Source organism: Cyclopterus lumpus, chromosome 13, assembly GCF_009769545.1.
Source record: "Cyclopterus lumpus isolate fCycLum1 chromosome 13, fCycLum1.pri, whole genome shotgun sequence".
Classification (NCBI taxonomy): domain Eukaryota; kingdom Metazoa; phylum Chordata; class Actinopteri; order Perciformes; family Cyclopteridae; genus Cyclopterus; species Cyclopterus lumpus.
In genome coordinates this window covers 17,880,480-17,894,388 of record NC_046978.1, presented here as the reverse complement: position 1 = coordinate 17,894,388, position 13,909 = coordinate 17,880,480, and the positions used below count along the sequence as shown (strand labels likewise).

The 13,909-nt window shown below is 42.4% G+C and overlaps 2 protein-coding genes across 5 annotated transcripts; one reads left to right on the top strand and one right to left on the bottom strand.

The window, feature by feature from the left end:
- Positions 1 to 1,415: 1,415 nt before the first annotated feature.
- On the bottom strand, positions 1,416 to 2,867 carry her8.2 (hairy-related 8.2). The gene is made up of 4 exons (XM_034548910.1): positions 2,768 to 2,867; positions 2,531 to 2,626; positions 2,270 to 2,348; positions 1,416 to 1,901 (listed from the first exon to the last, which is right to left on the bottom strand). Exons 1-4 carry the CDS (start codon positions 2,816 to 2,818, stop codon positions 1,570 to 1,572), a joined length of 558 nt encoding a protein of 185 aa, XP_034404801.1. The 5' UTR covers positions 2,819 to 2,867; the 3' UTR covers positions 1,416 to 1,569.
- A 3,492-nt stretch (positions 2,868 to 6,359) lies between these two features.
- On the top strand, positions 6,360 to 13,471 carry cab39 (calcium binding protein 39). Of its 4 annotated transcripts, none has more exons than XM_034548634.1 (9): positions 6,360 to 6,547; positions 9,277 to 9,432; positions 9,556 to 9,720; positions 10,172 to 10,290; positions 10,561 to 10,729; positions 11,444 to 11,503; positions 12,361 to 12,426; positions 12,722 to 12,865; positions 12,981 to 13,471. In XM_034548634.1, exons 2-9 carry the CDS (start codon positions 9,319 to 9,321, stop codon positions 13,167 to 13,169), a joined length of 1,026 nt encoding a protein of 341 aa, XP_034404525.1. In that variant the 5' UTR covers positions 6,360 to 6,547; positions 9,277 to 9,318; the 3' UTR covers positions 13,170 to 13,471. The 4 variants fall into 4 exon arrangements, with proteins under 4 accessions (XP_034404525.1, XP_034404523.1, XP_034404524.1 ...); XM_034548632.1 differs by having other exon boundaries at positions 6,386 to 6,547; positions 10,172 to 10,335; XM_034548633.1 differs by lacking the exon at positions 6,360 to 6,547 and adding an exon at positions 7,693 to 7,819.
- The last annotated feature ends 438 nt before the right edge of the window (positions 13,472 to 13,909 follow it).

Sequence of the window (13,909 nt, the reverse complement as noted above, 5' to 3'; positions counted from 1 at the left end):
ACAAAGAAAGATATAGTTTGAGTTTAGTGCCCCATGCAGATCTTTAGATGCCATTCTCTGTTATTTCTATCACAGAGGTGATGTTTAAATGTATTTTGGGTGCTAGAGACGAATGTCTCTCAAAATGTCACCTCCCTGCAAACAGTTTTCATTGGGACCAGTGGCATTGTTATGATGGTCCCCAGTGCACGCTAAGCACACACATCATTATGTGGGTGCAGCATATATATTTTACTAACATTGTACATTGAAAAAGCTCTCTATACCGTGCCTGCACTTTCTATATTGCTGCCTTAAACCAGCACAAATACCATTAAGGATGGCTAGTAAAGTGTTACAGTGAGCCACAACTGTGTGGAATCCATGCTATCAATTTTTTTTTAAATTTCATTTTAGGCACTTCAGGAAAAAGCACAGGCGTAAACAATTAACTGGACATCTAAAAGAAAAACCTCAGCACATTAAACTCAAACTATACAGACACCTTTAATAATAAAAGCCTGCTGATACCAAACTTAGAGGAATGAATGAAGGACGGCTGAATACCATTTAGCTGCTCCGGTTTCAGGGTCCGGGCATTGTGCACGCTCCCTCGCTGCCTGGGGGCAGTCGAATAGAACAGAGCCATTGTCACCTGTGCTTTTTCCTATACTACGACGCCTCAAAACGGGGACCAAAAGAACCTCCTTTCACTGTCCCTTTAACAGAATATTTGCAGACGACACTTTGTTGTTCGTGTGACATTTCATTGCTGGGCAGGTGAGGGAATTCACCTGAGTTTATTTACTGAAAACAACCGGCCTGCTGCTGCAAAACGTGGTGACGCATGCTCTGTGTTTGCAGTCGCATCCATTAAGACAACGGGGCGAAAAGAGAAGCGTCGAGCTGCACAATCGGATCATAAATATGCGGTGACTCACCCCCCCCAGTCATTATATGACATTGGATTTAAATGGTACATATAACAGATACTGATAAATGCAACCTTTGACCTTCAAATTATGTAAACTGATATAGTTAGTCTGGTTATTACCTTCTTTTTTAAAATTAGGAACAGTACTGTTGATTCTATGTGTCTAAAGCCAGGCTGATTATATTTCCATATCTATATTTGTTGGATTATATTGGTAAACAACCTGAAACAGTTTGGGTCTCCTTGTATGAAGCTGTTACATGTCATAGCAGTCATTTCCAAAAAGGCAGCTGAACATGAACCAGACCAGTTCACAGTGTACAATCAGTTTTATTATTATTAATATTTGGGTTAATCATACATCGAAAGGAGGAAGACATACAAATCTACACAATGCCGAGGTCTAAGTCCATGCCTTATGATATCAAATAAATAAAGCAAGTTAATAGAATAAATACAAGAAAGATTAATAAGAGCCTTCTACAATGCAGGCTACGAGAAGTCGACTTCTGAAGGGAAGTACTGGGTAAAGGTCTGCATAGAGTCACTATAGCACACCTACGATAATAACTGGAACAACACTGCCCCCACGTTTGTCTTCTGAGCCGCATATCTATAAGATACATAACAAGAGGATGGCCTAACAACAATAAAGATCACCAGGGCCTCCACATCTCCAGCGTCCCCAGGTGGGAGCTGCGGAGCGCCGGCCTCTGCTGGCGGGTCGGGCCCTCTCTCTGGAGCTGGGGGTCTCCTCCGAGGGGCGAGCCGGGGTGAGGGACATCAAGCCTGCGGGGGGGTGAGGCCCGGGGGGGCCCCCGCTCGTCGGCGGCGGACCTGGGCAGGGACCTGAGCAGGTGGTTGAGCAGGCGGGAGCCCAGAGTCTTGTCCGTCCAGTTGCAGGCGAGGAGCATGTTGTGGACTTCGTGCATGCACTGGATGTACCCCGTGCTGTATTTCTGCTGGGCCTCCAGGCCTAATGAGGGGTCTGGGGGAGAAAAAAATATGTGGGAGGGGGGGGGGGGGAGGAGTGTGAAGTTATAGCAACCCCTGGTGGTGGTGACAGTGCAACATGCATCCAAAAAAACAGCTTCAACTGTTGCAGGAAGCTGCACAGTGATACTTTATCTTGTACAACACAATTTAAATTAACTATATATATATGCAGTGTATATATATATATATATATATATATATATATATATATATATATATATATATATATATGTATGGCCAATGAGGTCATTTCATGTGCTAACTTATAACCCATTTTTTTAAACCCCAAGGAAGGGCACGCATGACGTAATGTGTGCCCTCACCAATGATAATCCACACACAACCCCACGTGGTCCTCACCGTTGCGGTTAATGCTCTGGATGTTTTGCAGATGCTTCACTGTCATCTCCAGGATGTCGGCTTTTTCCAGTTTGGATTGCTGTGGAGAGACGAGCATCCCTTTGAAGTTAACTCCCAAGTCTGTACTTGTTGTCCTAGAGAGAGAGAGAGAGAGAGAGAGAGAGAGAGAGAGAGAGAGAGAGAGAGAGAGAGAGAGAGAGAGAGAGAGAGAGAGAGAGAGAGAGGGCACGAGACGCGCGCGCGAGAGGGGGCAATACTCACGTCGAGTCTGAAGGCTCCGACCACGGTGTCCTTCAGCTGGTCCAGACAACTGTTGATCCTCTCCCGTCGCTTCCTCTCAATGAGCGGCTTCCTCAGCTGTAAAGGGGGCAGGGAGAGCAACGCGTCCGTCACGGGAGGCGGTGCAGGATGGCGAGGCACCGCGCACGGTGCACGTGGACATCCTATATTACGAGAACATTCGATGTGTACAGTAGATATATCCAAAGCGTCAAATACCTTTCTCTCCTCCTTGGCACTGGGATGTCTCCCCATGGATGAAGCAGTCATGCTTTCTCTTGTTCTCTCCCTCTCTCTCTCTCTCGGGTTCCTGTGCGCTCGTGCCTCTCCTCCTCTACTACACTGAATCCCAGCGCGTCCTCTCTAGGGCCCTCGGCGCGGCACGGCACGGCCCTCTTTTTTTTTTTTTTTATCGGGGCGCAATTAGCATGTGAATGCGCCAACTCTTTTGGCTGCGGGATTTTCCCACACACGGGCTCCCCGTCAGTCAAGACTGACAGGTCACCGGCTCCATTCAATAACCCAGGGACCCGGCCTAGAAAGTATATATATATATATATATATATATATATATATATATATATATATATATATATATATATATATATATACAAAATATTCAGAAGCAACAGATGTCCAGCCTGAAACCAATGCGCTGCTCTCCAAACCCCCCTCGTCCCACTTTCGCTCTCCACCCAACAACAAACCTGCAGTTTCCTCTTCTCCCAGGGAGGAACACTAGTGTGCAGTTACCGTGCAGCATTACACGGTGTACCTGCACAACAAGGGGCCGAACCTGTTCCCTCACAGACACAATAGACCGACAAATCACTTGAGAATATGTGTCTGCCCCTGAGCTATTGGTTTGCATGTATGGAGGATCCCCTCTGGAGATACAGGTGTGGTACAAACCACTACACTTGACGAGTTGATGCAATACGTCACTATATATGCAGGTCATTTCAGACCTATGAGAACCATATAACCATATTATGTGCAATGTAACTTTCAATAAATTATATTACTTTTTATTACTTTTCTATATCATGGTATTGGGCACTGGTATATTAGTGTACTTCTAATAAACACTTTATATCAGAATCAGAATGATGTATTAAGTATTGGCCAATACGTTGCACATGGAATTTGACTTGGTGAAAGGTGCATATAAATTAAAATTAAAATTAAAAAATATATAAATATAAATTAAATAAAAAAATAAAAGAATTACAAAAAATAGAAAATAATAATTAAATATAAATTAAAAAATATAATATAATAATAAATATAATAACCACAATAAATACAGTAAATAAAGTACATATGGTAAACAACAAACAGATACAATATTATTACTTGTCTAATAATATATTAGGTTGTTGTTATGTACTTCATCTATTTTAGTTGAATTATATTTACTCTTTTACTCTCTTCACTCTTATTGCTATTTTATCCAATGGTGTTTTTATACTTAATTCATAACTCAATACTCTATTGTATATGTTTATATTTCTATTTCTTATGGTTTTAATCAAACTATGACACACGAATTTCCTTTGGGATTGATAAAGTTAAATCTTCTGTTATTGTGCTCAGGTTTGCGGTTCGATTCCCAGCTTGAGAGTTTGTTTACTGGGTTCAATGCATACCGATGTTATGATGCACATAAGTAAATATATATATATATATATATATATATATATATATATATATATATATATATATATATATATATAGATGGTGTCATGCTGGATGCAGGAGAGTCAGCTCCTCAACACTCGCAGCTCGCAGCTCGCTTTGATCCCTCTGCGTGTTTTCTAAAGTCAGACATCTGCTCTTAACTGTTACAGCGAGCAGATGTCGGAGTGACCAGATGTCCCCACCTCCAGGCCCCTTCGAGCGCGCGGGCCCCTGTTTCGGGGGAGCCACGCGACCGCCAGGCGAATGCAGCGGGTCGTGGGAACCGGAGCCGAACAAAGGCCGCTTTTCATTCAAACCTAATCAGCATGAAGAGCGTCATAGCCTCCAGAGAGAGGGGGGAGGGGGAGGAGAGGGGGGCGGGGACACGTTGGCACGCGACCAATGAATGATCAGGGCTGTAGCCAGGTGTAATCAATTACTGCAAAGATGCAAACAGATCAATGAATTAGATCGGAATGTCAGAGAAGCGTCACAGTCAGGCAGACACCTGGTTAGCCACTTCCTTTTTGTAGTGGTCGCCATGGGAAACGACATTAACTATAAGAATTTTGAGTTTTACTGTAATCAATTTCCTTACATGACATGTAGGACACACACACACACACACACACACACACACACAAAGTCCACGCTATTATGACAGGCCCTATGCACACTATATGGGCCCTAGTGCACACTATTATGATTGGCCCTAGTGTACACTATTATGACAGGCCCTATGCACACTATAATTATGGGCCATATGCACACTATAACTATGGGCCATATGCACACTATAACTATGGGCCATATGCACACTATAACCATGGGCCCTAGTACTAGCATATTCATCTGAATTACTACAAAGCAAACGTAGGGCCAGTCATACCGTACACACAATGCACAGAGGTGGAGGAACGCAGGATATAGGCAGAATATACTTCTTTTTTTTTTTAAAGTATCTGTTATCTAAGTCATTTGTCTTTACTGATTTTGAAAGTTACATTTTAAGCCAATTAAAACTTCAGGAAATAATACGAAAACAAAATGTGCAGTGTTGGATGCAGGACCAGATTAGCCCACAGGAGGGCGCCAGGGCACCAATGTATGAAGGAAGAGGCTTTACATTACATTACATGTCATTTAGCTGACGCTTTTATCCAAAGCGACTTACAATAAGTGCATTAAACCATGAGTCCAAACTCAGAACAACAAGAATCAAGCAAGTACAATTTCTTCAATAACGTTAAACTACAGAGTACTATCCGTAAGTGCCATTTAAGTGCTACTAAAGTGAAAGCTTTAGGAATCATTACATTGTGCCACATGCTTCATGTTCAATAACAAGTAACAGTAACAAACAATATATGACAAAAAAATCCATAATTTAAATAACTGTAGCGTATCAGGCATTATTGCAAACAGCTATATGGTGCATTTTTTTTAAATCACTTCATTCAATCAACCTGTGCAATATTAATACCAATACACTGTGGAAATAGCCATATTTATTCTGCTTGTGTGTACATATTACTGTATAGTGTATATATTATTCAGCTACCGTAGACTGTTTTATTTACTGTTGTTATATTGATCCCACTGTCTTAGTGTGCACTTTAACCCCTTTGCTGCTGTAATCCTGTAAATGTCCCCTCTGCGGGACTAATAAAGGATTATCTGATCTTATCTTACATGGTGTATTTTTGTAATTATACAATCATAGTTTGTGCTTTTATTTTTGTCATTTATGCTTTTGTTCTGTCTATTTAATCTTCATTGCGGTTGCCCCCCCCTGGCATGTTAGTTAAAATATATATTTGCCTTTTCTTATTGATAATTTAGGAAAGTGTCCATGTGTAACTGTTGAATAAAGAATGATGAATAAATAAATAAATAAATAGTAAGAATAATAGTATAAATAAATAAAATAAATAAAGTAAATAAAATAAATAAAATAAATAAAATAAATAAAATAAATAAAATAAATAAAATAAATAAAATAAATAAAATAAATAAAATAAATAAAAAGATCGCTCGAGCAGCGAAGCTCCCATGTCCACGGGGTGAGCGCGCCCTCGTGCGGTCACCTGACGTCCTCGCGGGGCGCGCAGCCGCTCGTTGCCGTGACACCAGACGGCCGGAAGAGGCGGTAGACCGACGCTGCTGCAGCGACAACGGCTACGCTCGCAAACGTTACCAGTCGAGCTCAGAGAAAGAACTAGGAAACAATAAAGGGGAGGCGGCGAACAAGGAAAAATAAGCCGGTTTTTTTTTGTTCCAAGGAGCATCTGAGTTGGGGGAAACTAGAGCCATTAAAAGGTAACGTTTTATATATATATATTTATATATGTAGCGTTATGTATACTGGGATGAGCGCGAGGCTACTAGCGCGAGGGGGTGACTGCCAGGCCCGGGGGCTAACGTTATGCTAGCTGCCGCTACCGATACAAACGCTCCGTTGCGAATCTGGCAATTAAAACTCAAGTTGCCTCCCCGCAAATGTAATCGTTTAAAAATAAATAAAGCTAATGATAATTAAAAGCATATGTGGAGGGTTTGTACGCGTTCGCCCCGCCGAGGCCTTCTTGTGTGTCGACACACACACTTCCAGAAGCAAGCTAGCTAGCGAGCTAGCACTGTTGTTTGGTGGACAGTGATTAAGAGCTCACACGCCACGATATCTCACACAAACCCCGTACGAAGTAAGCCGTGGAGAAGGGAAGCCGAAGCACGCGCTGCTCTGCATTTTTAAAGTTGCATTTGCATTTTGTAATTAACCTCAAGCCAGCGAGTGTCCATTTTGTTAGCATTGCGCAAAGTTGGCAGGCTTCACACCATCACAAACCAGGCATGGACAACAGAGAGGGGCGGTGCTTCACGTTGACCCGCTCGCGCATAACCTGGGTCTACCTGTCCGAACACCAATACTTGTAGGAATACATTGTGACGGGGTGAATAGTGTGTACATGAGCTAGACGACTGCACTTAGTGGTGGCTCGCTTGCTGACAGGTGAAGGGGGGGGGGGTTGAGCCTTGTTTTCTGACACTTCTGTTTGTTTTTGTTTTTTTTCTGGTGGGTCACGACTTCTTTTTAAAAGAGCTGTCTTTTTTGTATTCAATGTTTGATCAGTGGGATCAAGTCCGCACGTCTTGACAGCACTCCGGGTTTCATTGTTGCTCGACCAGCTGATTGTGACCCTGCCATATGCTTCACTCCTATTTGCGTCACTGGCACTGAAGCGGGTCAGGAGCGAGGGAGGGGGGCGGGCGGGGGGGGGCATGCTTGGCCCTCACTAACGAGCATTAGTCTTTCGCGACAGACAGGATTTGGCCACCGTGTTGAAATCGAGGTGTGTTCAGATTTATTAAAGATGTGCGTCTCCGGTCACCGTTTCATAATTCAGCCCAGTCACACACACACATGACGCATCGTATACGAACAGCGGAATGCACCGCCCACTTGCTGCTCGGTGTATATATTCCTGGCCTTCAGAGTTGCTTTTCTAAATGCGGACTCCCCGTCAAGACTATAAGAGGACCCGGGTGACTGCTCCAGGGTTTTGAGTTTAGAGGATCTGGGCCGGACAACAGGTTGGTGACAGGCTGATAGATCAGTAGCTCTAAGTGACTAATTGACTAGTTTTGGCTAACCTTGGCATCGTACTGGTTAAGCATGTTTAAATGGGAATAATGGCTCTACTAAAATGGATCATGGTACTGGGATTAGTTTTATTGGGTTTTCTGTCTTTAAGTTTTTGAGAATAGTCATCCTACTTCACACAATGTATGAAAAAAAAGGAGCACATTTGGGCTGCTGCTGTGCGATGGCCTTGACCGTAAGTCTTGTTTGCTCGTAAAGATTCGCCTTTTGCCCCATTGTTTTTACGTAAGGTGGGTTGTTGGGTGGGTCGAGTAGATAAGGGGTCCTTGAAACCCAGTTAAATAGGAGCAGCAGTGAGATATTGTTTTTATCTTGGGTTTTCGAGGCTTTTTGTATAGTTGGGAGACTCAAGGGTGTGTGTGTGTTTATTTAGCTAAATTAGTTTATTAGTTAAAGTATTGTACGTTTTTTTGTTGTTGTTTTTTTTTAGATGACGAGATGTTTATTCAGACTTGTTAGTTGCTGTTCAGGGAGCGGGTCATACAAAGGGCCGAGGCTACGTCATTGTGCAATTAGACCCACGTAATGGTAAACATCGCTTGGTTAATCATTTAATGACAATTACCATAAAATTCACACGGATGTACTTTTCAATGAAGCATTAAATGTCATCTGATCTAGAACATTCACAAGTTATTTACATCTCCTTTGTACATTTGGAACAAGACGTCCAAACTAACGGGAGCTTTTTTTTGGACGATATAATAGGAAAGTACATCCCTAAAAAAAGGCGCCGTGTATGTATAAATACTTCCGTCCCAGTATTGCAAAATATACTATCACAAGGTGTATTCTACCTTTGGCCTTGGTGATTCACAACAGTGATGCGGAGGTATAAATGAAATATTGAGACGGTATAATGCAACAATAGCTACTTGACTGTGGTTTAATCCATGAGCAATGAGTTACGGGTAGGGGTGTGGCAGCGTGAATGATAGTGTTAATTGAGAAAAGGATGTAATTTAATAGACAAGTGGTTAATTTACATTGTTTAATACATAACATGTCCCAATATTTCTTCTTTTTTCTTCATTATGTCCATTAAAACCCTTTATAAAAAGTGTTTTGTAAAGGGTAAAGCTTAACACGTGATACTACTGTTATCATTCTTAAGTTGTTGTTTTGTTACCATGCACGTCTGGCCTTTGCCCAGACGTGCATGGTATCATTGCTATGTTATCATCAGCACAAGTGTGATTCATATGCGAGTCACTGGCTGTATATTTGTTATCACCCACCACACCACAAAGATATGTTTTGTTTGTGTCATTGGTCTGTTGATATTATTATTATTATTGCCTCTGCCCTTTCTTTCTACATGTTCTCATGTCAGCAGTCCTTTAGTCTTCACAGGCTCTCATAACGTCTTAACGTTTCATTCGTTCAGGTGGACAGACCACTGCCTGGTTGCCCGTGGTAACTCTCCGCCATGCCTTTCCCCTTTGGCAAGTCCCACAAGTCGCCGGCGGACATCGTCAAGAACCTTAAGGACAGCATGACGGTGCTCGAGAAGCACGACATTTCTGACAAAAAGGCCGAGAAGGTGGGGCGAATCTCGCAGACATTCACCCGTTCTTCACTTTTGGGGATTCATCGCCTCCGTCGTCCCTCTTGTTTGGTGGGGTTGAACAAATTGAAATGACGTAACGTTGTTTTATGTTTTTAGGCCACAGAGGAGGTGTCAAAAAGCTTGGTGGCCATGAAGGAGATCCTGTATGGGACAAATGAGAAAGAGCCCCAAACGGAAGCCGTGGCCCAGCTTGCCCAGGAGCTCTACAACAGTGGCCTGCTCAGCACACTAGTAGCAGACCTCCAGCTCATCGACTTTGAGGTGAGTACGTGAGGGGATGCGTGTGGTTTTTGAAAAATGTACACACCTGCCCTTTGGTGATACGTGGGCAAACTCCCGTCTCCCTGCAATATGTCCGCCCGGTGCTGCTGCTGCAGGCCTTCCCTGACTCACCCTATCACAGCGTGACTCATTGTGTTGTGCGATCACTCTCTTCCTCTTTTACCCTCGCTGCCTAGAAACAAATATATGGTGAAATAATTCGCAAATCACACAAGCGTGCCACATGGAAATATATGAAAGTGATTCAACATTTTAGTCGTGCACACATTTGGTGTGCATGCTGAATTATTGTCACATTTGTATAAGGGGCCTTGGTTTAAGTTTAGAACTGCACGGACACTATGAATACCTTTTTATTTATATATATCTATCTCTCTCTCTCTCTGCTTCATCGTGCCTTTTTTACTCATACTTTATCTGTTGCCTCCAGGGTAAGAAAGACGTGGCTCAAATCTTCAACAACATCTTGAGGCGTCAGATAGGCACCCGGACGCCCACGGTGGAGTACCTCTGCACCCAGCAGAACATCCTCTTCATGTTGCTCAAAGGGTACGAAGAAGGCACACAGAGGAGGAACCATGCACCGCTTGATCTGTATAGACCTTCTTTTATTTTATGTTCTCCCCTTATTGAAAAGAGCAGGCAATATATACACTGATTGGAATTTGCAGGTCTTTGCCCTGGCTTCTTTTTAAAACACATTTCAACAGAACATCAATTTAACCCTAATTTTCTAAAATTATTTGGTATCAATAAATTAATGTGTGTGTGTAGTATGCTCCTAAACGATGAGTCCTTGTCGCATGTCGTCTCGTGCAGGTACGAGTCTCCGGAGATCGCCCTGAACTGCGGTATCATGTTGAGAGAGTGCATCAGACACGAACCGCTGGCCAAAATCACGCTGTGGTCGGAGCAGTTTTATGACTTCTTCAGATACGTGGAGATGTCCACCTTCGACATCGCCTCAGACGCATTTGCCACTTTCAAAGTAAGTCGTCTTATCTCTCTTCCTCCTCCGCTGCTACCGGGTTGACGGTAGAGTGTGTTTTAAACATTGTAATTAACAGGATGACTCAAGCAGCACATTTTTGGCTGCAAGCACGTGCTGCTGCTGCAGAAATTGCAAAAAATAAAATAAAGACACATTGACACTTAACATATTTAGAGGTTGAGCTGTTTATGACGGGGGGGAAAAGACGGTGTTTATATGCCACGATTTCGGTACCTGAATGCACCACTAGAGCAGTCGTGAATCGGCCTCTTAATTCTTCAAAACAGAAGAAGCACAGTGGCTGTCAAAATGTCCTTTTTAATGTAGTTTTAGTTTAGATTAAATCATATTAAGTAATGTTATAATTTTAAACCACTACCAGTAGGTTGCTGATTGTCCAGACTTCTATCTTTGTGGACACATTTTTATTTCGTCCAATAAAGGATTTATTTTCAAACACAGATAAACCAGTCGTCCTATGATTTCTGAAAAGGATTATGTCCATAAATATCACTAATAACAACCGTAACCCAAAACATGTTTTTCTCTACTTTTGATGGAGGGGTGGGGGGGAGTTTTCAGGTTTCTAATTTTAAGGATTATTTCTGCATGCGCTTTAGAGATTAGACAAATAGGACGAGGCTAACTGATGACCCATTAAGTCTGAATGTATTTCTCATGATCTGCACTCCTTTATTTTTATTTTTTCAGGACCTCCTCACAAGACACAAGCTACTGAGTGCCGAGTTCCTGGAGCAGCATTACGACAGAGTAAGTCCCCACTCGAGGCCAGTAGAGTCACCCAAAGTGAGATGGAGAGGATTAAAGTGTGGCCATGACGAAATGATGACCTCTGACCTTTTTTATTGGCAACTGAACGAGTGAATGTCAAAACGGATCGTACGCCGTTATTCTACAAGATTCTACTTTTTAAAAAAAAAGATATTCATCAGTGCAGATGGAACAAAGAATAATTAATTAATATTGTGTTACTCTGAAATTACTCCGCTGCGTTATTTCAATACCTACTAGTCATTTAAAGCTTTTAGTGGAATTAAATGTTAAAAGATCTGAGGTGGCCAAACTACGACCCTCTTTTTAAAACACTTAAATTAAGTGAAATAAGACTAATAATTATATAATTCTCTGTCTTACCCTTCTGGCACAGAAACCAATGTTGTACCATTTCTACCTGTTTTGTTAAATCCTAATATTCGACCTGTACATGTAAAGTTTAAATCTTACATTGTGATCTTTAAGTGGGGCCCCATAGGCCAAATAACAAAGGTATTTTAAACTTTTTACTTACTTTAATGTAATATTTCAAGTGTGCACAAAGGCCATGTATTGTATTAGAGTTTAAAAGTATTTAATTAATTTGAAACTAAATGTCGGAGCAGCAGACACAGAAATATGCACACAAGTAAACAACTGATGTCAAACGTGTTGCTTAGTGATTTTGATAGAAAATAAATTTTAAAAAAATCAGATTTTCTTGCATTATAACTGTTTTTTAAACTCCCCATTTTATTTTTGTTCGGCCTGCGACTGCTGAACCTTTTCCGCGTCTGGCCCACAATATATTATGTCTTATTTTCCTCTCTCTCTCTCTTCCTTCCTCTCTCTAGTTCTTCAGTGAATATGAGAAGTTACTCCACTCAGAAAACTACGTGACCAAAAGGCAGTCCCTCAAGGTAAGGGCCCCGGTTCGTGCCAGAGAACAGTGTGTAGTGGCGTAAGAGAGCTATTTAAAGACCCGGGTCTGGTAGTGTTTGGTTTCTATAAACCCTTCCACCTCCATCACCTTGTCGTGACCGCCATCTAGTGGTGGGACCACGTTACAGGTTTTAAGTCCTCTGAAGCCCCTTTTTTTTAAAAATAGAGTTTAGTCCCTACTTTCATCTTAATCTGAATAAATTAAAAACATTTTTAAAGTAGGCAAAAGGAAGTTACACACTCAAATTGACTGTTTTATTTCTGCGGATCTAGTTGCTGGGGGAGTTGCTTCTCGACCGGCACAATTTCACCATCATGACGAAATACATCAGCAGGCCGGAGAACCTGAAACTAATGATGAACCTGCTGCGGGACAAGAGCCGCAACATCCAGTTCGAGGCGTTCCACGTTTTCAAGGTAAGAGTAAAATCTCAGTTTTTTTCTTTTACGACGCACCAAGAGAGATGTAGACCGTCTGCTCGTATTGACGTCCTCCTCTTCCTCTTCCTCCTCTTCCTCCGCCAACCACCAGGTGTTTGTGGCCAACCCCAACAAGACGCAGCCCATCCTGGACATCCTGCTGAAGAACCAAACCAAGCTCATCGAGTTCCTCAGCAAGTTCCAGAACGACAGAACGGAGGACGAACAGTTCAACGACGAAAAGACTTACCTGGTCAAACAGATCAGGGACCTCAAGAGGCCTGCCCCCCAGGAGGCCTGAGGAAAGGGGTGCAGAAGTATAAGGGGAGGGGGGGGGGGAAAGGGGGAGGAGCCACCAGGACCACGTCTGGACAACATCGGCAGCTGCTGCTGTTCTGTTTTTTTTTTTTGAACAAAAATTGAAGAAACAAATGAAAAAAGAAGAGAAAAAAAAACATTCATTCACATCAACTCATCAGGAAGTCGCCCGCTCCTCAGTGAACATTTGATTTACTTTGTTTTTTATTTTTATTCTTTTAGTCCTTTTTTTTTTTTCCTTCAAAAGAAATACGAGAAAATAATAGATGCTGCTGCTTTCTTGCACATTGAGACATGTTAAGTATATTATAATGACACGACAGAAAATAAAGCACGGCAGACTTCCTGACACACACACACACACACTACACAAAGGAACACACACACACACACACGCACTGCAAGAGCATCAGCTAAAACATTGTGAAAGAAATGGTACGAGCACGTTGAACATTGGTGTGTTGGTTGCATGCCTTGAAATGTGACAGATCCACACGGCGGTAGCCCCGCCCCCCCCCAGATGACGCCCGCTGCGCTCAGTGCACGCGCATCGCAGAAACCGCTACAGTTCGTATCAACGCCTTCATCCAATAAAAACAACGGTGGTTAATTTTATTTTTTTTTATAGATTTTTCGTGGGGACGAAGCTCTCGGGACGCCGTTTACCCCCCCACCTCTTCGTGTGCTTTGTTTTTACAACACGGCACACGAGGAACCGGAGGG